Source organism: Oncorhynchus tshawytscha, linkage group LG20 (genome assembly GCF_018296145.1).
Source record: "Oncorhynchus tshawytscha isolate Ot180627B linkage group LG20, Otsh_v2.0, whole genome shotgun sequence".
NCBI lineage: Eukaryota > Metazoa > Chordata > Actinopteri > Salmoniformes > Salmonidae > Oncorhynchus > Oncorhynchus tshawytscha.
The window spans coordinates 12,276,897-12,298,732 of record NC_056448.1 but is presented as its reverse complement, the minus strand read 5'-3'; the positions used below and the strand labels follow the sequence as shown (position 1 = coordinate 12,298,732).

Sequence of the window (21,836 nt, the reverse complement as noted above, 5' to 3'; positions counted from 1 at the left end):
TATTGCCTGCTAACCTGGATTTTTTTTTAGCTTAATATGCAGGTTTAAAAAATATATACTTCTGTGTATTGATTTTAAGAAAGGCATTGATGTTTATGGTTAGGTACATGTTTGAGCAACGACAGTCCTTTTTCCGCGAATGCCCACCGCATCGATTATATGCAACGCAGGACACGCTAGATAAACTAGTAATATCATCAACCATGTGTAGTTAACTAGTGATTATGATTGTTGTTTGTTTTTATAAGATAAGTTTAATGCTAGCTAACAACTTACCGTAGCTTCTTACTGCATTCGCGTTACAGGCAGGCTCCTCGTGGAGTGCAATGAGAGGCAGGTGGTTAGAGCGTTGGACTAGTTAACCGTAAGGTTGCAAGATTGAATCCCCGAGCTGACAAGGTAAAAATCTGTCATTCTGCCCCTGAACAAGGCAGTTAACCCACCGTTCCTAGGCCATCATTGAAAATAAGAATGTGTTCTTAACTGACTTGCCTAGTTAAATAAAGGTGATTTTTTTTTCTTTTTAATCGGCCTTATCGGTGTCCAAAAATACCGATTTCCGATTGTTATGGAAACCTGAAATCGGCCCTAATTAATCGGCCATTCCGATTAATCGGTCAACCTCTAGATGAAACCTAGCCCATCTCCTGTGGCCTGACCCTGGGCCTGGTCATACACCACAACACCCCCAACCCTTGATGAAAATGTGTGAAATCTCTGGTGATGTCCCAGGGATGTCCCAGGGATCAGCGTTGTAGGTAGAGGTAGACCGAATTATGATGTTTCAACGCCGATACCGATTATTGGAGGACCCACAAAAAAGCCAAAGAAAAACCACCAGCTTTCTTTGTTAGGAAGAAATGGTCTTCACACAGTTCGCAATGAGCCAGGCAGCTCAAACTGCTGCATATACCCTGACTCTGCTTTGACGGAACGCAAGAGAAGTGACATAATTAGTTAATATTGCCTGCTAACATGAATTTCTTTTAACTAAATATGCAAAAATGCAAAAAATATATACTTGTATTGATTTTAAGAAACGCATTGATGTTTATGGTTCGGTACATTGGTGCAACAACTGCGTTTTTCGCAAATGTGCTTGTTAAATCATCACCCGTTTGGCGACGTAGGCTGTGATTCGATGATAAATTAACAGGCACCGCATTGATTATTTGCAACACAGGACAAGTAAGTTAAATTAGTATTATCATCAACCATGTGTAGTTAACTAGTGATTATGTTAAGATTGATTGTTTTTTTATAAGATAAGTTTAATGCTAGCTAGCAACTTACCTTGGCTTATTGCTGCACTTGCGTAACAGGTGGTGAACCTGCCACGCAGGCTCCTCGCAGAGTGCAATGTAATCGGCTATAGTCTGATTACATTGCCGATTACCGATTGTTATGAAAACTTGCAATCGGCCCTAATTAATCAGCCATGCCGATTAATCGGTCAGCCTCTAGTTGTAGGCTCTGAGTCCAATCTGTTTTCATCCATGCATATAATTTAGTGTGTGTGTGGGACAGGGATTCATAGAGAGGGGCCACCTATTGCTCCATACTGAGGAAGGGGAGAGCGAGAAATCTGAGACAGGCTTCAAACGAAGAGTCGAGTTTCACATCCTGGTGCAGAACAGGAAGCTAGGCTTAACACTGGAAGCAAACCAACATCAGGAAATGAACACATATTAAAACCTGTAAGAATGTAGTCGGCAAATACACAGTATAGGATTGGATTGAAATAACACAAATGCATTGTGTGATTGATTGGTACAATGACGGTTGATACTCCCCATGCCTTAGGTGAGATACCTATAAGTCAGTGTGATTCTGTTCCTAGGCCATCATTGAAAATAAGAATTTGTTCTTAACTGACTTGCCTAGTTAAATAAAGGTAAAATAATTTTAGATTAGATTTTAGATTAATAATTCTAGATCACTATTAGGAAGCTTCTTTCTCCAGCCTGAGGAGTGAAATGAGAATAATTTGGTGCTCTGCTGTATCTCAGCAGGGTTCCCAGTTCTCAGAAGACCCTTTCCTGGTTGAAGCTGTAACTGTCGCTACCCCCCTGTCTCTCCCCTCACCTTTCCCATTCCTCTACTGAGGAGAGCGGTGCAGGAAAAGGGATGAATATGTCATGTCAACAGTAATCAAATCTCCCTGTAACAAGGCTTACCTCATGTCTGTGTTTTGGGCTGGGAGAATAACGACCCCCGTTCCCATAGCTCAACCAGGGGTCACATTGCTCTGTTTAGCAAAAGTAAGGACTTCTTAATTTGCAAGAATATCTAGGATCACGTAAATGAGATAATTTGACCCAAAATATGAACTTAGTGCTTGGTTTTCACATTCATGACAGCTTGAAAAGCTAATGTACTTTTTGTGGTATGCAAAATGAATTATTTGTAGGTTAAAAAGAGTGCTGGGCTTCCAGATATTGTCCTGGTCATACCTCTCTCTGTGTTGAGATTTTTCCCCTGTTGTTCATTTAACATTCTAAACTTTTGAACATGAAAAAAACAAACATATACAAGCGAAGCTTTTAGCAATCACTCTTCAAAAACCATTTGCCCCAGAGGATATGAGATACTTGAGAGATAAAAGAAAAGAAGTAGTTGAGGCCAAATGGTAGAGAGGACTGGAATAGACGGAGAGAGACGTTGAGTGATAAAACGCAGTGAGTGGATGATGTGTGTGTTATCTGAAGCTGAAAGTATACAGCAGCGTTCTATTTCTTTCCCAGCTTAATAACTTCCCTCCACTTACTATGGTGCTTATGACCCTGTTCCCTCTCTCGTCAATACAGCACCACCTGTTTCATTCCTCTGTCTCCTTTTCTGGCAATATATGCTCTTTCTTTCTCTAGCTCTCTTATCTTTTCCCTCTACTTTATCCCACCATCCCTCCATTTCAAATTCCTTCTCTCGCTCTCTGACTGAAATTCCTTTGTTGCTATATTTAATTTACCATTGATGTATTTGGTTATCGTTTAGAGTTGAAGGTTTACATACATAAATCCAGGTTGTGTATGTTTGAGTGCTGGGAAGTCCTTTTTGTCAGTGCTGAAAGCTGTCTGGTTGTGATTTATGTGGGTAGTCTGGTTGTACTCAGCACAGGTAAAGCCCAGATTCGCTACGATATACAGTAATTAAGCAATAAGGCCCGAGGAGGTGTGTTATATGGCCAATATACCACAGCTAAGGAGTGCCTGGATACAGCCCTTAGCCGTGGTATATTGACCATATACCACAAACCCCCGAGGTGCCTTAATGCTATTATAAACTGGTTACCAACATTATTAGAACAGTACAAAGTACTATTTTGTCATACCCATGGCTCCAACCACCCAGTTTATAATATATCATTCTATTCTGGTAATCTACTTCTTTTTTTTTAACTCTGTGTGTGCTGGGTTGTGCAAATGTGTTCCTCCTCCGTGTTGTTTCTCATCGGTCTGAGTGGCTTTGGTTTAGTGCTGTGGAGCAAAAGCTATAACTCTCCTTGCCATTCCATGCTGAAGGCACATTGGGGCAATTGCCAATAGTCTAGACCTGTGGACCTTGACACACAGCGCCTCTGCAGCAACAGGAGCTGATGCAGTGGAGCACACAGGAATCACATTGGATGGGAGGCTATCTTGGATTGCTGCAGTCTGCTTCAGCGTGGACATGGTTAGGGAGCTGAGATGAATGTTGGTGGATGAACTTGACTTCACATGGCCACTTGTCAGTCTGACTGAGACTCATAAACAGCTTTTCAATAGATGATCTATAAAAGCACTACTCAAAGTCAAATTCTGTTGTATCAGCTTTTTTAACCAGTGAGGGCGTTTTAGCCAGCATTAGCACTGTCGGGCCGTTTCAGAGCCCTCTATAGATTTGACTCTGGGCTGAAAAATCATGTGGCTTCCATGGTGCGAGTGGCACGTGTTGATCACGTCACATGCTGCAATGTCAACCATGTTTTCGTTTTAGTATTGATATGTCTGTGCAAATTTATGACGCCCCTGACACATGGTGTGTACAGTGTTATTAACGTCACTATAACTGACCCCAGTCATGTGTAAAGTCTTGTAAGCTTTCCAACCTAAATGCCTTAAAAGGGTTAGGACAAAGTGGTTTATCTGCTATGTATTGTGGTGTGGGACATACTTCTTGAGTTATGATTATGTGTTTCGGATTTAAATCGAGAAAAATAAAAGACTAGTAGTCGGGCAGCTCAGCTTGCCAAGGTAAACCCCCAGAGTCTAAAATCACACACGGTGTCTGTACCGTCTGCAAAGGTCTGAGCGTATCGTACAACATGGTGGTTTTGAGGGTATGGTGTTTTAGGAGCAAATTGAAACCGTATGTTGTCTTGAAGAGATGGAGCATGAATAAGTCTTTATGTTACTGGAGTGGTAAGAGTTCAACATCCGTTGGTGACAGAAAACTTCTAGAAGAACGTTTAGAAGTTCACCAAAGGTGATTGACAGTCTAGGGAACATGTATTTGCTACAGCACTTCCGCCACTGAGACGATATCCTGGGATGTTCAGTCTGATACGATGTCTATGTGAATGTTGGGTCACCTTTACTTGTCATACCTTTTGACCTCTATCCTCTTCACCCTCAGGTCCACACCAAGTTCCACTGTCGCCAGGCCCACGCCCCAGGAACAGACACCTCCTGTCTCACCTTCTCCTACGACGGGACAACACTGGCCTCTCGAGGAGGTGGGATCTATCAGCCTGCCTCACTACTTACCCATTTCCTCCTTACTACAGTACACCACCAGTATAACATGGACATCAGTGTTGCCTGCCTGTGCGTTCAACAACACTGTACTGTAGCTCTGTGCCTGTGTGTGTATACGTTGGAGCGAGTCCCTCTGCCCCAGCCCTGACCCTGTGCTTTCAGGGGAGATGTCATGTCTGACCACGCATCCACAAGTCTGTTGTTTCAGCGGGGAAAGAGCTCATCTCTTCCCCAAAGTGCAAATAAAGACAGCCAGTCTGTCACCATCAGTGAAGCTGTGCAGCACACATGCAGATCTTCCATACACAGAAGCAGCGGGGTTTCCTCCGACTTGGCGTGTGTTCTGTTCTAGCCGTACGTCCCTCTGAGTGGGCTGTATGCTTGGCCCGCGATGCCTCAGCCTTAGATCATGCCTGTGTTGACTCTTTCATCAGGGTGCCAGTGTTCCTTAACCATTATAGTTCCCCGTAAGGTCACTGTTGAGTTAAGAACGAACGGTATTTTACTGTACATGACTGACCAGACTGTGTGAACTATGGTGCGTAACACAGGAGAGAGTTGTACATCAGTGCACCGTGAAATAATTACAATACCTCTTGAATAACTTCCATTTTCTCTGCCAGGTGATGACACTCTAAAGACCTGGGACATCCGTAACTTCAAGAAGCCTCTGAATGTGGCTACAGGGCTTTCCGCCTTCTTCTCCATGTGAGTACTCCTGTCGTTATTCCCTTGATTAATCATTGGTGATTTGAACACCCTTTATGGGATTTCCTGTGATTACTTTAATATAACTGGTTGGTACTACCTACATGTGCAGGGTACAGTTCCTGAGAACAACTGAAGGACATGACTTAAAAAAATAAATAATGTGCTTGTCTAGTATCAGCTGGCTGAAGTGTGGTGTGTGACTGTGTCCCGAACAGGACAGACTGCTGTTTCAGCCCTGATGACAAGCTGCTGGTGACGGGGACGTCGGTGAAGAAGGACGAGGGCAACGGGAAGCTGGTGTTCTTTGACAGAGCCTCCTTCCAGAAGGTTTATGAGATAGATGTCACCAATGCGGTGAGAAACATTATTTAACTCTGACTGCAACACTAATAATAACTGACCAGAATGACTACATCGTATCCTCAGGTTTCATTTAATTGTGTTTGTTCACAGACATTAAAATAAAAACATGTACATTGATAATCAAACCGTAATAATTGGTTGAAGGGGCAACATTCATTTATGTAGATTGCAACAGAGGCAGTATTGCAGACTTCCCTAGAAAGTCCCTGAAATGTCATTTCCTCTCAGGATTTGGGGTTTGTCCTTGTGTTCCATCTTAAAACTCTCCTTACATCAGTGTAAGCTCTCATTTGGGCAGGAAATAAGTCTTGTCTGTTCAGATTACAGGGTTTAAGGTAATTTCCCATTTAACCCAAGATTAATTATCCCCAGCAGGGGTTAGAGCTACTTTACAACCACTACTGTGACTGTACAGGCAGGATAGGAGGGTTATCCTGGGGAATAGTGCACACTGCTGAACTCTATTAGTAAGTTCTGATACTGTAGATACTGCTGAACTCTATTAGTAAGTTCTGATACTGTAGATACTGCTGAACTCTATTAGTAAGTTCTGATACTGTAGATACTGCTGAACTCTATTAGTAAGTTCTGATACTGTAGATACTGCTGAACTCTATTAGTAAGTTCTGATACTGCTGAACTCTTAGTAAGTTCTGATACTGTAGATACTGCTGAACTCTTAGTAAGTTCTGATACTGTAGATACTCCTGAACTCTTAGTAAGTTCTCATACTGTAGATACTGCTGAACTCTATTAGTAAGTTCTGATACTGTAGATACTGCTGAACTCTATTAGTAAGTTCTGATACTGTAGATACTGCTGAACTCTATTAGTAAGTTCTGATACTGTAGATACTGCTGAACTCTATTAGTAAGTTATGATACTGTAGATACTCCTGAACTCTATTAGTAAGTTCTGATACTGTAGATACTGCTGAACTCTATTAGTAAGTTCTGATACTGTAGATACTGCTGAACTCTATTAGTAAGTTCTGATACTGCTGAACGCTAAACTTAATCCCTCAGACCTGGTGTCTACTGGTTCTGTTGCCTTGTGTAAGTAGCAGTGAGGGTTTTTTGATGGCCAAGTTATGTTTTAACAGTCCTGCTGGTTGAAAATGTGTGTTATTATAGAGGCCCACACAGCCCCTCCAATACGTGTCCCTGTTGATATGTAGATTTCATTATGAACAATTCATGGAACAAGTGACCTTAAGCTTTGTTTCACCTTTGTATCACGTCATTTAATTCAAGCCATGCATGTGTGTCTGAACATCAGAATTAGCCTACATGTATCCTTGCTACATTTCAACAGTGTTAGACTTTTCTCTTTAAGCATCTGCCTTGAGTTATGGCTGTGGGTCTAAACATGGCCACCTGTGCTATCTCTGAATGAGAGCAGAATTCTGATGTTTCCCCCAACTCTGTGGTTTGCCAGTAGCACGATCATCTTTCAGTGCAGGGACAACTGGAAAACCCAGCTCAACCCATCCAAGCCAGGAGAAAAGAGTCAGGAACACGGTTTGGGGCCGAGCCAAGCCAGGAAAGAGAGGCGTAATGTAACCCTACTCTCTGCCAATCAACCTCGTCAAGTATTGGCAGAAGATGCTTTTCCAATTGATTAATTAAACATTGGATAGAGAATTAACTGGTCTAACTAGCAAAACATTGTATAGTCCATTCACATACACATATTAATGTACATGTGAAGTAATGTCTTCTGCAATCTAGTATGTAGGGAACCTTCTGTACATGCTAGTTGCCAAGGCAAAGGGCACGTAGGTGTAAAAATGATCTTCTGGAGATACAGCAGCTCCAGACGATACAGCAGCTCCAGACGCTCTTCTCACCGACACTCCACTGCAGCGTCTGTCTAGCATTAGCTGATCAGAATAGCTCCCTTCACCAGGGTAGATGGGGATCCAGATCAGAAGGCTGCTGTAAGAGAGAGAGCTCTGTCTGTGGAGAATTGAAACCACACCGCCAGCCCCAGGTTGAAAGAATGTTCTCTCTGTGTCATGTGGTACAGTAAAGTATGCGCAGCGCAGCTCTTTTTCCATTCTCCTCTCTTCTACCAATCCCTTTCCACCTCTCCTTGCTCTCTCTCTCTCTCCCGCCCACCCCGGCCCTCCAGTGGATTTATCTTTGTGTATGTGTTGTTCAAAACAGTGAGGTCTGACAGAGGCTAACTCATTATCCCTCTGGTCCAGGCTGGACAGCTAGGTTCTCCTATCCTCTGGGGGTTTACAGCGGTCGCGTTGCACCCTACCTGCCAGCCGGCTGCCGTCTCCTCTCCATGTATGTTTGACAGCCGGCCTGGCACAGCCTACAGAGAGAGAGAGAGAGACACAACTCTTAAGTGCATGTACCCATGTATATTTAGTACCTACCCCATTCCAAATCAGATAAGCAAAGCTCTGAGGTGTTAAACGTTTGTCTTTGCAGCAGATGTAGTTATTTCTGGGGCGACATGCACTCTAGGGACCTGACCAATGAGCTGTTTACTGTGTTTATACCAGCCATCCCCGCTCTGAGATGGGTTAAGAATTTAAGTGCTGTCTATGTGAAGCAGTGTACCAGACGGTCGAGTGAAAGGCAGGGCTACCAATCATCTCCGACTAAACAGTCTTCATAACCCCTGGACCAGGGGCATAGGCTGTGCTATGGCGTGGAGGAGTTTTTAGCCTGGGTTAGGTAAATACTCCAGCCACTAAGCTTATCTCTGTCGATGACAACGGGCATGAACCAGGTGAGGACTCACAGACTCACTCCAGCTGAGGTACAGTGGGAAATACCTCTGAGATATACCTATCATATACCTATCAGTGAGAGTACTGGTGGATGTAGCAGTCCCGGGAACCCTACGGTAGATTCCTCTGGGGAGAAATGGCAAAGACCCCGTGGGTGTAATGGGTATTTATTTCTGGTGGCTGGGTGTTGTGTGTCGGTGAGGCGTTGTCCCAGCCACACATTCTCAAAGTGTGTGTCACATCTGTGTGTTGATGTCTGCACTCGCAAAACGTTCACTTCTCACGCTTGATTGCTCTCAAACAGTAGCCTTCCTCTCCTGCTCTTTGATAGAGATGCTTTCATCTTTAGTGTGAGGAGGGTGGAAGGTGGGACAATGTCCATGCTGGTACTCCTCTTTGTGGCTCATTACGTTGCTCCTCCACAAGTTCCTATCTGGAGGTTATTCTGATTTCAGTTATGGGCTGCTCAGGCAAACTCGGATACTTTCATAGAGATTTTCCCATTTGATGGCACCAACGCTATATTTCTGTCTGCTGTGGGTAAATAGTCAGCTGTGGCATGGGAAAAAGGGGGGTGATAGTTAGGCTTTGTATGGATGTGTCCTTACAACCTTGTGTGCAGTAGGAGTGTAAACAGTGTATTCCCCACACTGTAAACACACGGCTCTGAATATCCACATTGGAACCCTCTACTGCTCAGCGAGGCTACCGCATAGCTCTGCTGGCTTGGGCTGGGCCATACCTGGCTGGGCTGAGTCAGTTGGGTTGGATCGGACTTGTTCTGCTGGTCTTGGTTCTGCTGATCTTGCCTGTGTTGGGCTGAGCTCTGCTAGGCTCGGTTCTACTTGGTTCTTGCCTGTGTTGGGATGCTGCTGGGTCAAGTCTCTGAACTGTGATTGAGCTCCACTGGAGTGGAACGGAATTCCTCAATGCTATGCATGTGATGTGAATGATGTGCTCCGGTACCATAGCGACCGTGATAGGCTGTTTTACACACTGCCCATTGATTGTCATTGAAGCATCTCTACAAGGGGCGCTTTGGTTCATTACGCTATACACACACACACACTGACACAGTTCTGTCCAGATACGTTTGTGCAGCATGTTTACACATTTCTTAAAGTTCTGATTGGGAGCATTTTCTAGATCTTTCTAAATCATCAATTACTTCGCCACATGGTCAGTGGGGTAGATTAACCCTGACATGTCCACTACACTCACTCACCCGTCACTACAGAGCTGCTGGAGGTGCCTCGGGGGTCTGCTAGGCAAGTGTTTGAGGATCTGGGATGTTGTGGTGAGGGGCTGTTTGGCTGACTGTGTTTATGTAAGTGAATGTTGTGTAATGCATAGGTATTGTGGGAATAGGTGAGTTCCTAATAGTATGTGTGTGTTTTGGTTGCTGTGTGTTGGTCCCCTTACCAACTGGAGCCCGGTGGGAATCTGAACAGCTGGGCGTTAAGCAGCTTTCAACCTGTCACAGACCCTCCCCACAGCACACCACCCCTAGTCCTAACCATCCCCATCCTGTCCCATCCCCCACTGGGCCACTGATTTCCACATCCACACTAATACTCCATCCATGGTCTCTGCTTGTAGTACTGCCCACTGCCCAGCATAATTCATAAACCGTTTTCATGATTTATTTTAATACAAAACGCTATCCTTTGTGAACTAAAAAATCATCATTATTCCTCCCTCTCTGTCACACACACAGTCATGCATAGAGGAAATTGCACCTCAGTGTGAGCGAGTAGGGCTCTGACGGTCATGGAATTTTGGATGACGGGAATTGGCCAGACAAATGGCCACGGTCTATGTACATTGAATACAAATATAAATGCAACATGCAACAATTTCAAAGATTTTTCTGAGTTGCAGTTCATATCAGGAAATCAGTCAATTGAAATATATTCATTAGGCCCTAATCTATTGATTTCACGACTGGGGATACAGATATGCATCTGTTGGTCACAGATACCTTTTGAAAAAGGTTGGGGTGTGGATCAGAAAACCAGTCAGTATCTTGTGTGACCACCATTTTCCTCATGCAGCGTGACCTCTCTTTCGCATAGAGTTGATCAGGCTGTTGATCGTTGCCTATGGAATGTTGTCCCACTCCTCTTCAATGGCAGTGTGAAGTTGCTGGATGTTGGCAGGAACTGGAACATGCTGTCATACACATTGACCCAGAGCATCCCAAACATGCTCAATGGGTGACATGTCTGGTGAGTATGCATGCCATGGAAGAACTGGGCCATTTTCCAGGAATTGTGTACAGAACCTTTATCAAGCTGAAACATGAGGTGATGGCAGCGGATGAATGCACGACAATGGGCCTCAGGATGTCAACGGTATCTCTGTGCATTCAAATTGCCATCGATAAAATGCAATTGTGTTCGTTGTCCGTAGCTTATGCCTGCCCATACCATAACCCCACAGACACCATGCGGCGCTCTGTTCACAACATTGGAATCAGTAAACCGCTCGCCTAAACAACGCCATACATTCATCCGTGGAGAACACACTTCTCTAGCATGCCAGTGGCCATCGAAGGTGAGCATTTTCCCACTAAAGTCGGTTACGACGCCGAACTGCAGTCATTTTAAGACCCTGGGGAGGACGACGAGCACACAGATGAGCTTCCCTGAGATGGTTTCTGTTTGTTCAGAAATTCTTTGATTGATGTGCAAACCCACAGTTTCGTCTGTTGTCCAGTTGACTGGTCTCAGATGATCCCACAGGTGAAGAAAAGCCGGATGTGGTGGTCCTGGGCTGGGGTGGTTACATGTGGTCTGCGATTGTGTGGCCGGTTGGATGTACTGCCAAATTCTCTAAAACAACGTTGGAAACGGCTTATGGAATTGAAATGAACATTCTATTATCTTGCAATAGCACTGGTGGACATTCCTGCAGTCAGCATGCCAATTGTACACGCCCCCAAAACTTGAGACATCTGTGGCATTGTGTTGTGTGACAAAACTGCACATTTTAAAGTGGCCTTTTATTGTCCCCAGCACAAGATGCACCTGTGTAATGTTATGCAAGTGGAAGGATTATCTTGGCAAAGGAGAAATGCTCACTAACATGGATGTAAACACATTTGTGCAGAAAGTTTGAGAGAAATAAGCTTTTTGTGCGTATGAAACATTTCTGGGGTATTTTATTTTCATTAAGGTTTTCGTCTACAACCGTCGGTTACACGGTTGTACGCTAATTGTGCCATCCCTATGCGTGAGAGCAATGCATCCTCTTCCATTCCCCTGTTTTGGCCCCTGTTTTGGCCCCGCTGTTAGAAATAGGGTCTTCGAGAGAGGGATGAAGAGTTCAAAATAGCCTGAGGATTCTGCTCTACATTCAGAAAAATCCCAACGTCCAGCCGCTACTGTGTTAGCTGCCACACATCTGCTTTGCAACTCTCAGAATTTCAACCTATCGACTGGAAGTCTCTACACACATGCACTCGTAGGTGCTTCATCACTGCTGAACACTTTTGCATACACACAAACACCACACACACACACTCTGGATGAGCATGGTCACATTTGCCCTTGGCAGCGAGCCATCTGTCATACACAGACTGAAGGATCCAGGCCGCGTCCTGACGACCAAATATAGTCAGCTAATGCAGAGACCACTCCGACAGTTAAAAACCTGCCTGTGTTCGCTCCAGCGGTTATCACTAAGAATGATTTTAATCTCATGTTACAATCGAATGTTCACCATGTTTCTGAAAAGCTCATCTCCTGTCTGTTTCTCTTTGTGTCTTTTTCAGGGTGTGGTGCGGTGTCTCTGGCATCCCAAGCTGAATCAGATTATGGTGGGGACTGGAAACGGACTGGCTAAGGTCTACTACGACCCTGTCAAGAGTCACAGGTACGCTGCGCTGAGAATGCGTACCTTTACGGTAGCTGCGGACGGAAGTTGTGTTTTTTACATGACGAGTTTTTAGCTGTCCTGTACATCAGTCTTTTTCTGACTTCACTGTACAACCTCACATTGAGAAATGATAGTGTGCATATTTGATAATTGGTCTGAAGTAGTGTTGCACGGTATACTGAAACGTCTGTGCTTTTTTTGATACTAGAACATGACAAACGGGTCGGCGCTAGAATTTTTGTTACTTTCCGTAGTTCTGTCATATGTGAAGTCTCACGTCATGTACGGATTGAAAGGATTGAGTCTGTCTAGTAATTTGTCTGAGTCTTCTCAAGGGGGCAGTAGTAAGCTAGCCAGGCTACTTGCGCTTGTGCATGCAGCTGACACATCGAGAGCCACTTTTGGAAAGCAAGCGAGGGGAGAGAAAATGCCGACAGCATGGCTTCTTCTAACGAAAACATACCTCCATGCCCACAGCTTGTTGACAAAAATGGCTCCTGAAGCGAAATATGGGAATTCTTTCCTTGCAGAGCAGATGAGGGCCAGCCCACCCAAACAACTATGCAAAAAGTGTTACAAAGCCGTCCAGTGCAAGGGAGTTTTAGTTTCAAAACGACATAAAAATATATATATATTCACACATGACATTTGCATTGTAACGTTATTCTACTAGTAACTACAGTGCCTTCAGAAAGTTTTCACACCCCTTGACTTTTTCCACATTTTGTTGTTTTACAGCCTGAATTTAAAATGGATTAAATTTAGACTTTTTTTCACTGGCCTACACACAAAAAAAAGCTGAAATATTCAATCCCTTTCTTATAGCAAGCCTAAATAAGTTCAGGAGTGAAAATGTGCTTAACAAGTCAAATAATAAATTGCGTGCAATAATAGTGTTTAACAGGATTTTTACCTAATCTCTGTACCCCACACATACAATTATCTTAAAGGTCCCTTAGTCGAGCAGTGAATTTCAAACACAGATTCAACCACAAAGACCAGGGAGGTTTCCAATGCCTCGCAAAGAAGGGCACCTATTGGTAGATGGGTAAAAAAAAAAAAAAAAAAAAAAAGCAGACATTGTATATCCCTTTTATTTCACCCTGAGGCCAATTGTGACTTTAAAATAGTGTTTTAATGGCTGTGATAGGAGAAAACTGAGGATGGATCAAAACATTGTAGTTACTCCACAATACTAACCTAATTGACAGTGACAAGAAAGAAGCCCGTACAGAATAAATATATATTAAAAAATATGCATCCTGTTTGCAACAAGGCACTAACGTAATACTGCAAAAAATTTGGAAAAGCAATTCACTTTTTGTCCTAAATACAAAGTGTTATGTTTGGGGTAAATCCAATACAACACATTACTGAGTACCATTCTCCATATTTTCAAGCATAGTGGTGGCTGCATCATGTTATGGGTATGCTTAACGAATTGGGAGTTTTTCAGGATAAAAAATAAATGGAATGGAGCTAAGCACAAGCAAAATCCTATAGGATAATCTGGTTGTCTGCCTTCCACCAGACACTGGGTGATTAAATCACCTTTCAGCAGGACAGTAACCTAAAAGGCCAAATCTACACTGGAGTTGCTTACCAAGAAGACAGTGAATGTTCCTGTGTGGCCGAGTTACATTTTTGACTTAATTCTACTTGAAAATCTATGGCAAGACCTGAAAATGGTTGTCTAACATTGATCAACAACCAATTTTACAGAGCTTGAAGAATTTTGCAAAGAATAATGGGCGAATGTTGCACAATCCAAGCTTTTAGAGACTTACCCAGAAATAGTCACAGCAGTAATCTCTGCCAAAGGTGCTTCTACAACATATTGACTCAAGGGTGTGAATACTTATGCAAATTAGTTATTTATATATTTCATTTGCACAAAAAAAAATTAAAAGATGGGATATTGTGTGGAGATGTGTGAGAAAAAACATACACTACCATTCCAAAGTTTGGGGTCACTTAGAAATGTCCTTGTATTTGAAAGAAAATATATTTTTAAAGTCCATTAAAATAACATCAAAATGATCAGAATTACCGTGTAGACGTTGTTAATGTTGTAAATGACTATTGTAGCTGGAAACGGCAGATTTTTAATGGAATATCTACACAGGCGTACAGAGGCCCATTATCAGCAACCATCACTCCTGTGTTCCAAGGGCACGTTTTGTTAGCTAATCCAAGTTTATCATCTTAAAAGGCTAATTGATCATTAGAAATCCCTTTTGCAATTATGTTAGCGCAGCTGAAAACTGAAACATGCTGGCCAGCAAGGCAGAGTTGCAAAGAAAAAGCCATATCTCAGACTGGCCAATAAAAATAAAAGATCAAAATGGGGAAAAGAACACAGACACTGGACAGAGGAAGATTGGAAAAAGTCTTATGGACAGACAAATCTAAGTTTAAGGTCTTGCGATCACAAAGAAGAACTTTCGTGAGACCCAGAAAAAAATAAAAGATGCTGGAGGAGTTCTTGACGCCATCTGTGATGGTCTGGGGGTGCTTTGGTGGTGGTAAAGTGGGAGATTTGTACAGGGTAAAAGGGATCTTGAATAAGGAGAAGCTATCACTCTGCTTTGTAACTCCATGCCATGCCCTGTGGACGGTTGGAGCCAATTTCCTCCTACAGCAGGACAATGACCCAAAGCACAGCTCCAAACTGTGCATTATTAATTATTTAGGGAAGAAGCCGTCAGCTGGTATTCTGCCTATAATGGAGTGGCCAGCACAGTCACCAGATCTCAACACTATTGAGCTGTTGTGGGAGCATGACTGTATGGTACGTAAGAAGTGCCCATCAAGCCAATCCAACTTGTGGGAGGTGCTTCAGGAAGCATAGGGTGAAATCTCTTCAGATTACCTCGACAAATTAACAACTAGAATGCCAAAGGTCTGCAAGGCTTTAATTGCTGCAAATGGAGGATTCTTTGACGAAAGCAAAGTTTGAAGGATACAATTATTATTAAAAATCATTATTTATGTCCTTGTCAACTTCTTGACTATTTCTTATTCATTTTGCAACTCATTTCATGTATGTTTTCATGGAAAACAAGGACATTATTAAGTGACCCCAAACTTTTGTGTATATTTAATATGTTTTGAATTCAGGCTGTAACATAACAAAATGTGGAATAAATCAAGAGGTATGAATACCTTCTAAAGGCACTGTAAATCCAAATTATTTTTGAGTGACAATGACATGAACATATTCAGCATGACATTCATGTGAGCATTATAATATGACAACCCAAAAGTAATGTGAAATGCACTCAACTTATGAGCAGCAGTATATTTAGAGTACTTTGTTTGTCTGGGCTTGTGTGCTTGCTAGCAGTAGCCACGAGCCCACCAGCAGCCCTGGGTGGAGCATTGCATCCTGGGAGTTAAAATTTACTCTGGGAATCGTAGTATGCTGTGCAAAATTCATTGTATTTCTACGGTAGTTTTTATTGCAAAAGGCCTATAGAGGCCTGGCTACCCCTATCCCAGCCAACACCTCAGCACCCCCTGCAGCAACTTGACAAAGCCCCCCGCGCTTCTCCTTTACCCAAATCCAGACAGCTGATGTTCTGAAAGAGCTGCAAAACCTGGATCCCTACAAATCAGCAGGGCTAGACAATCTAGGCTCTCTCTTTCTAAAAAATTATCAGCCAAAATTGTTGCAACCCCTATTACTAGCCTATTCAACCTCTCTTTCATATCGTCTGAGATCCCCAAAGATTGGAAAGCGTCCGTGGTCATCCCCTTCTTCATAGGAGGAGACACTCTAGACCCAAACTGTTATAGACCTATATCCATCCTGCCCTGCCTTTCGAAAATCTTTGAAAGCCAAGTTAACAAACAGACTCAATGGCCTTGGCTTCTCAAATGACTGCCTCGCCTGGTTCACCAACTACTTCTCAGAGTTCAGTGTGTCAAATCGGAGGGCCTGTTCTCCCATTCGGACCTCTGGCAGTCTCTATGGGGGTGCCTCAGGGTTCAATTCTTGGGCAGACTCTTTTCTCTGTATATATCAATGACATTGCTCTTGCTGCTGGTGATTCTCTGATCCACCTCTTTGCAGACGACACCATTCTGTATACATCTGGCCCTTCTTTGGACACTGTGCTAACAAACCTCCAAACAAGCTTCAATGCCATACAGCACTCCTTCCGTAGTCTTCAACTGCTTTTAAATGCTAGTAAAACTAAGTTCATGCTCTTTTGCTGCCCACACCCCCCGCCCGACTAACATCACTACTCTGGACGGTTCTGACTTAGAATATGTGGACAACTACAAACACCTAGGTGTCTGGTTAGACTGTGAACTCTCCTTCCAGACTCACATTAAGCATCTCCAATCCAAAATTAAATCTAGAATCGGCTTCCTATTTCGCATCAAAGCCTCCTTCACTCATGATGCGATACATAACCTCGTTACACCCTCCAACACTCTACTCAGCAAATTGGAGTCTATCACAGTGCCATCCGTTTTGTCACCAAAGCCCCATATACTACCCACCACTGCGACCTGTATGCTCTCGTTGGCTGACCCTCACTACATATTTGTCACCAAACCCACTGGCTCCAGGTCATCTATAAGTCTTTGCTAGGTAAGGCCCCGCCTTATCTCAGCTCACTGGTCACCATAGCAACACCCACCCGTAGCACACACTGCAGCAGGTATATTTCACTGGTCATCCCCAAAGCCAACACTTCCTTTGGCTGCCTTTCCTTCCAGTTCTCTGCTGCCAGTGACTGGAACGATTTGCAAAAATCACTGAAGCTGGTGTCTTTAATCTCCCCCTCCCCCAATGTTAAGCATCAGCTGTCAGAGCAGCTTACCGATCACTGTACCTGTACACAGCCAATCTGTAAATGGCACACCCAAATACCTCATCCCCATATTGTTACTTATCCTCTTGCTCTTTTGCACCCCAGTATCTCTACTTGCACATCATCATCTGCACATCTATCACTCCAGTATTAATGATAAATTGTAATTATTTCGCCTCTATGGCCTATTTGTTGCCTTACCTCCCTAATCTTCTACACTTGCACTCACTGTACATAGATTTTTTTCTATTGTGTTATTGACTGTACGTTTGTTTATGTGTAACTCTGTGTTTTTGTCGTACTGCTTTGCTTTATCTTGGCCAGGTCGCAGTTGTAAATGAGAACTTGTTCTCAACTGGCCTACCTGGTTAAATAAAGGTGAAAAAATAAATAGAAGCTTCAAACTGTGTTTTTTATGTCGTTTTGGCTCAAACTATTCATATAATTCATTAAATGATTTAGGTATAATGAATGTCATTTGACCCAATATTAAGGCCATAGATGAACAACTTCAGCTTAACGTGTATCAAATTATATTTTAAAACCGTTTAGATCTACTTTTTAAATTATTTCAATTGTTGTTCTGTTATTTAATAAGGTGTTTTATTTTTCAAGCAATTTAATATAGAACAGAAGATAATCTATTTGTTAATTTTGTTGTTCTACAATTTATCAACATTGTTCAATGTTTAAAAATCGAGTATCATTTTGGTATCGAGTATCATGATATTAAACCTGGTATCAGTATGGAAGTCAATATTCTGGTATCGAGACAACACTAGTCGGAAGTGGGTTGTCTAGACTCCATCCTGTTAGGAGCAGATCAGAAGAGACCGGCCGGTACTGTATCTAACCTACAGTCACCCACGTTTGAGAACGGTGTATAAAGCTGACCGTGTCTCCCACATAATGAAATATGAACTCTATGGTGTCTCCTCTATCTCTCTGTGTGTAGGGGAGCTAAGCTGTGTGTGGTGAAGAGCAAGAGGAAAGAGAGGCAAGCGGAGACACTGACGCAAGACTACATCATCACACGTAAGTACCTCAGCACACACCTGTACATTATTTAGTATGAGATCTACAACACACCTACCATATACCATCCATGATCACTTAATTATTTCCTAGCTAGTAGCTCCTTGTAGTCATAACTCAAGTTCAACAGTAGCTGTCGATCCTAACACTGTCATATAGGCATTATAGACCCTCTTTCCCTCAGGGTAAGTCGTTGTGCAAGGCATACAATGTAGTCCCGTTTACGAGGTGGACAATTACCAGAGCAATTTGGCTTAAGTGCCTTTCTCGAGGGTACTACAGCGGTAGGAGCTACCTTGAAACAGCTACAACCATCTGGTCACCAGTGACCTGCTCCCTCCCATATGTCACTGTGTTCCAGGAAGGACAGCCATCCTAGTCTAAAAAGCACTGCACCAGAACACAGAAAGCCACTGCATGATGTGGAGTGGGGGGGGGCTTGTGAAAGCTTGTTAGACAATCGGAACACTATACACACATACACCAGGGTTTCTGTCAGGAAAATGTAGCGCTGGACATTTGACCGTTCTTCTTACTGAATTCCCATGCACACATTGAAGATGTTAGAAAAACTGTCCACATGTACCTTTTCTCAAACAACAAGACCAGTAACGATCAGCAAAATCACTAGCCTATGTCAATCTACTATTCCTCTTAGTAGAACAGTTGACCTATTCTTTTGGTCAGCTTGTTGAGAAGGAAATAGCCAATTCCGAATGAGTAGAACCAGTAGGCCTCGGCTATATATATAAAAAATATTTAAAAAACGTTAAAAAGCAATGAGGCTGATGCAACATTTAGCTTAAAATGTTGATAAACTATTATGTCTTCAGTAGGCTATGCACGAATGTTCGTTGCACATGTAGCGGTTTCATGTGACAGAGATGAAAATATCCGCTAGAAAGAGGGGAGATCTAAAGATGTAAGAACTAGCATGGGTTGCTAATATGGCTAGGATTGTGCCTTCGGCTACTGAGCGGTGACAGAAAGTTGATTTGAAAACCAATAGAACATGAGAGAGAGAGGCTACTGGTTTCGATGTCATATGGAAGTCTTTTATAAAATGATTGCCGGCAAAGATATGGTCCAATTTTGGCTAGGGCACTTTGAAGAAAGGTAAGACATGCCTCATAATATGTAGTAGAACATTCAGGTTTCAAACAAGTATGTTTTCAAAATCCATACGGCCTTTAGATCATTGCAAAGTGCTGTGTGACGTGCTGATGAAGCCTGCCTTCTGTTGCTTATCCATTTGAATGGCGAATGGAAGCGTGCATCAATTACAAGTTGAGGAATAAAAATAGTAGCTTATTTTAGGCATAGCCATCAAAACAGTTTTTAACACTCATTTAAAATTGTTGAGCAATGATTGGGCTTATAAAGCACACGTTTCACTCCAGCAGCAACGAAGAGCTGTTTGAGGAACTAAGTAGCAACGAAGAGCTGTTTGAGGAGCTTAGTAGCAGCGAAGAGCTGTTTGAGGAGCTTAGCAGCAACAAAGAGCTGTTTGAGGAGCTTAGTAGCAGCGAAGAGCTGTTTGAGGAGCTTAGTAGCAGCGAAGAGCTGTTTGGGGAGCTTAGTAGCAGCGAAGAGCTGTTTGAGGAGCTTAGCAGCAACAAAGAGCTGTTTGAGGAGCTTAGTAGCAGCGAAGAGCTTTTTGAGGAGCTTAGTAGCAACAAAGAGCTGTTTGGGGAGCTTAGTAGCAGCGAAGAGCTGTTTGAGGAGCTTAGCAGCAACAAAGAGCTGTTTGAGGAGCTTAGTAGCAGCGAAGAGCTTTTTGAGGAGCTTAGTAGCAGCGAAGAGCTTTTTGAGGAGCTTAGTAGCAACAAAGAGCTTTTTGAGGAGCTTAGTAGCAACAAAGAGCTGTTTGAGGAGCTTAGTAGCAACGAAGAGCTGTTTGAAGAGCTTAGCAGCAACGAAGAGCTGTTTGAGGAGCTTAGCAGCAACGAAGAGCTGTTTGAGGAGCTTAGCAGCAACAAAGAGCTGTTTGAGGAGCTTAGCAGCAGGGAAGAGCTGTTTGAGGAGCTTAGCAGCAGGGAAGAGCTGTTTGAGGAGCTTAGCAGCAACGAAGAGCTGTTTGAGGAGCTTAGCAGCAGCGAAGAGCTGTTTGAGGAGCTTAGCAGCAGGGAAGAGCTGTTTGAGGAGCTTAGCAGCAGCGAAGAGCTGTTTGAGGAGCTTAGCAGCAGGGAAGAGCTGTTTGAGGAGCTTAGCAGCAGGGAAGAGCTGTTTGAGGAGCTTAGCAGCAGCGAAGAGCTGTTTGAGGAGCTTAGCAGCAACGAAGAGCTGTTTGACAGATTTTCCACTCAAAGGCTGTAACGATGTGCGCATATGATAAGATGCATACCGAATGTACATATACCCCATTTTTTATTCCACAAAATTATGCAAATGAACCTGTAGACAGATAAGCATGACATGTCAAATGTATTTCCATCGACTGGGATTTCCATTAATGAATAGGTAAAAAATAGCATTGTTTAGCAATGGGATTTTTTTCCTTCTCCCAGATAATTGGCCGGCGGCAAATTTATTTATCTGCTTTTCAAATTTTTATCATCCACAAGCCGTCTATTACCAGCTAACGGAAACCCTGACACACACACACAGCTTTCAGAGGCAGGCAGCATCAGCGAGTTTTGCCATTAGCTGATGGCGTGGGGTGAGAGTGAGTGAACAGACAGCCACAGGGCATGATGCCACGCGTCAGCCACAGTCAGCCACCAGGGCTCCAGTCACGCCAGGGACAGCCACCTCGCCCACCCCCGGCAGCGTGATACCCCCGCTAACACACACCCACACACTCCCGTATCATAGTCCCACTCACCCCTCTCCTGAATCAACACACTCCCCCCTCCCTACAACCCACCACACTTGACCATTCTTTAACCCAGCCAGTCTGTCATTTCCACACGAGTCACTCAGCTGCACGGTGCATGGACGACGTGTGGCTCTCTCAACCTCATACAGAAGACTCTCTCACTCCCACTGAGGTAATGGATGAACAGTAACTGGAGGACAAGACACCTGGCTGTGCCGTGATAGACTAGGAGGGAAACACAGCTTATTGTTTAGGTGACAGAACCCTTCTCTAATATCCATCATGTGATTTCACCGCCACCCCGACAAGCTGAGAGACTATTGGCCGGTGTCTGATGGTCGCTGAGTGACGCACTTGTGCCCTAGTGCTGGAAAATTAGAGGGGACAGGAAGCGTGGTGATGGCCCATTGAGAAAAGAGTGGAAATCTGTTAACAGTAACCTTTTTGCTTAATGTAGCATGGAGGAGAAGAATTAACACTGAGCAGTGACAACAGGGGCTCCTGAATGGAAAATCACTTCATCTAGCCCACTCTGTGTCCCTTTGTAACCCCTGAGGAAACACACACACATACACATATACACACACACACACACGGGTACTTACTCAGCTATACAAGCGTACACATACTGTTGGGGACACGCAATAAGGTGTAGACATAGAATACACACTTACACTGTAAAGTGCCCAAGACATGCATTGTGCTGGTGTTCAGCAAAC

General features: G+C 43.4%; 1 protein-coding gene across 1 annotated transcript in view; it reads left to right on the top strand.

The window, feature by feature from the left end:
• LOC112219484 (WD repeat-containing protein 70) overlaps window positions 1-21,836 on the top strand; it is an 80,544-nt gene that overhangs the window by 50,067 nt on the left and 8,641 nt on the right. Inside the window, exons 11-15 of the mRNA XM_024380773.2 lie at window positions 4,615-4,714; window positions 5,360-5,444; window positions 5,663-5,801; window positions 12,335-12,435; window positions 18,220-18,299. Of these exons, the coding sequence (XP_024236541.1) occupies window positions 4,615-4,714; window positions 5,360-5,444; window positions 5,663-5,801; window positions 12,335-12,435; window positions 18,220-18,299 (505 nt within the window). The remainder of the gene's footprint in view (window positions 1-4,614; window positions 4,715-5,359; window positions 5,445-5,662; window positions 5,802-12,334; window positions 12,436-18,219; window positions 18,300-21,836) is intronic.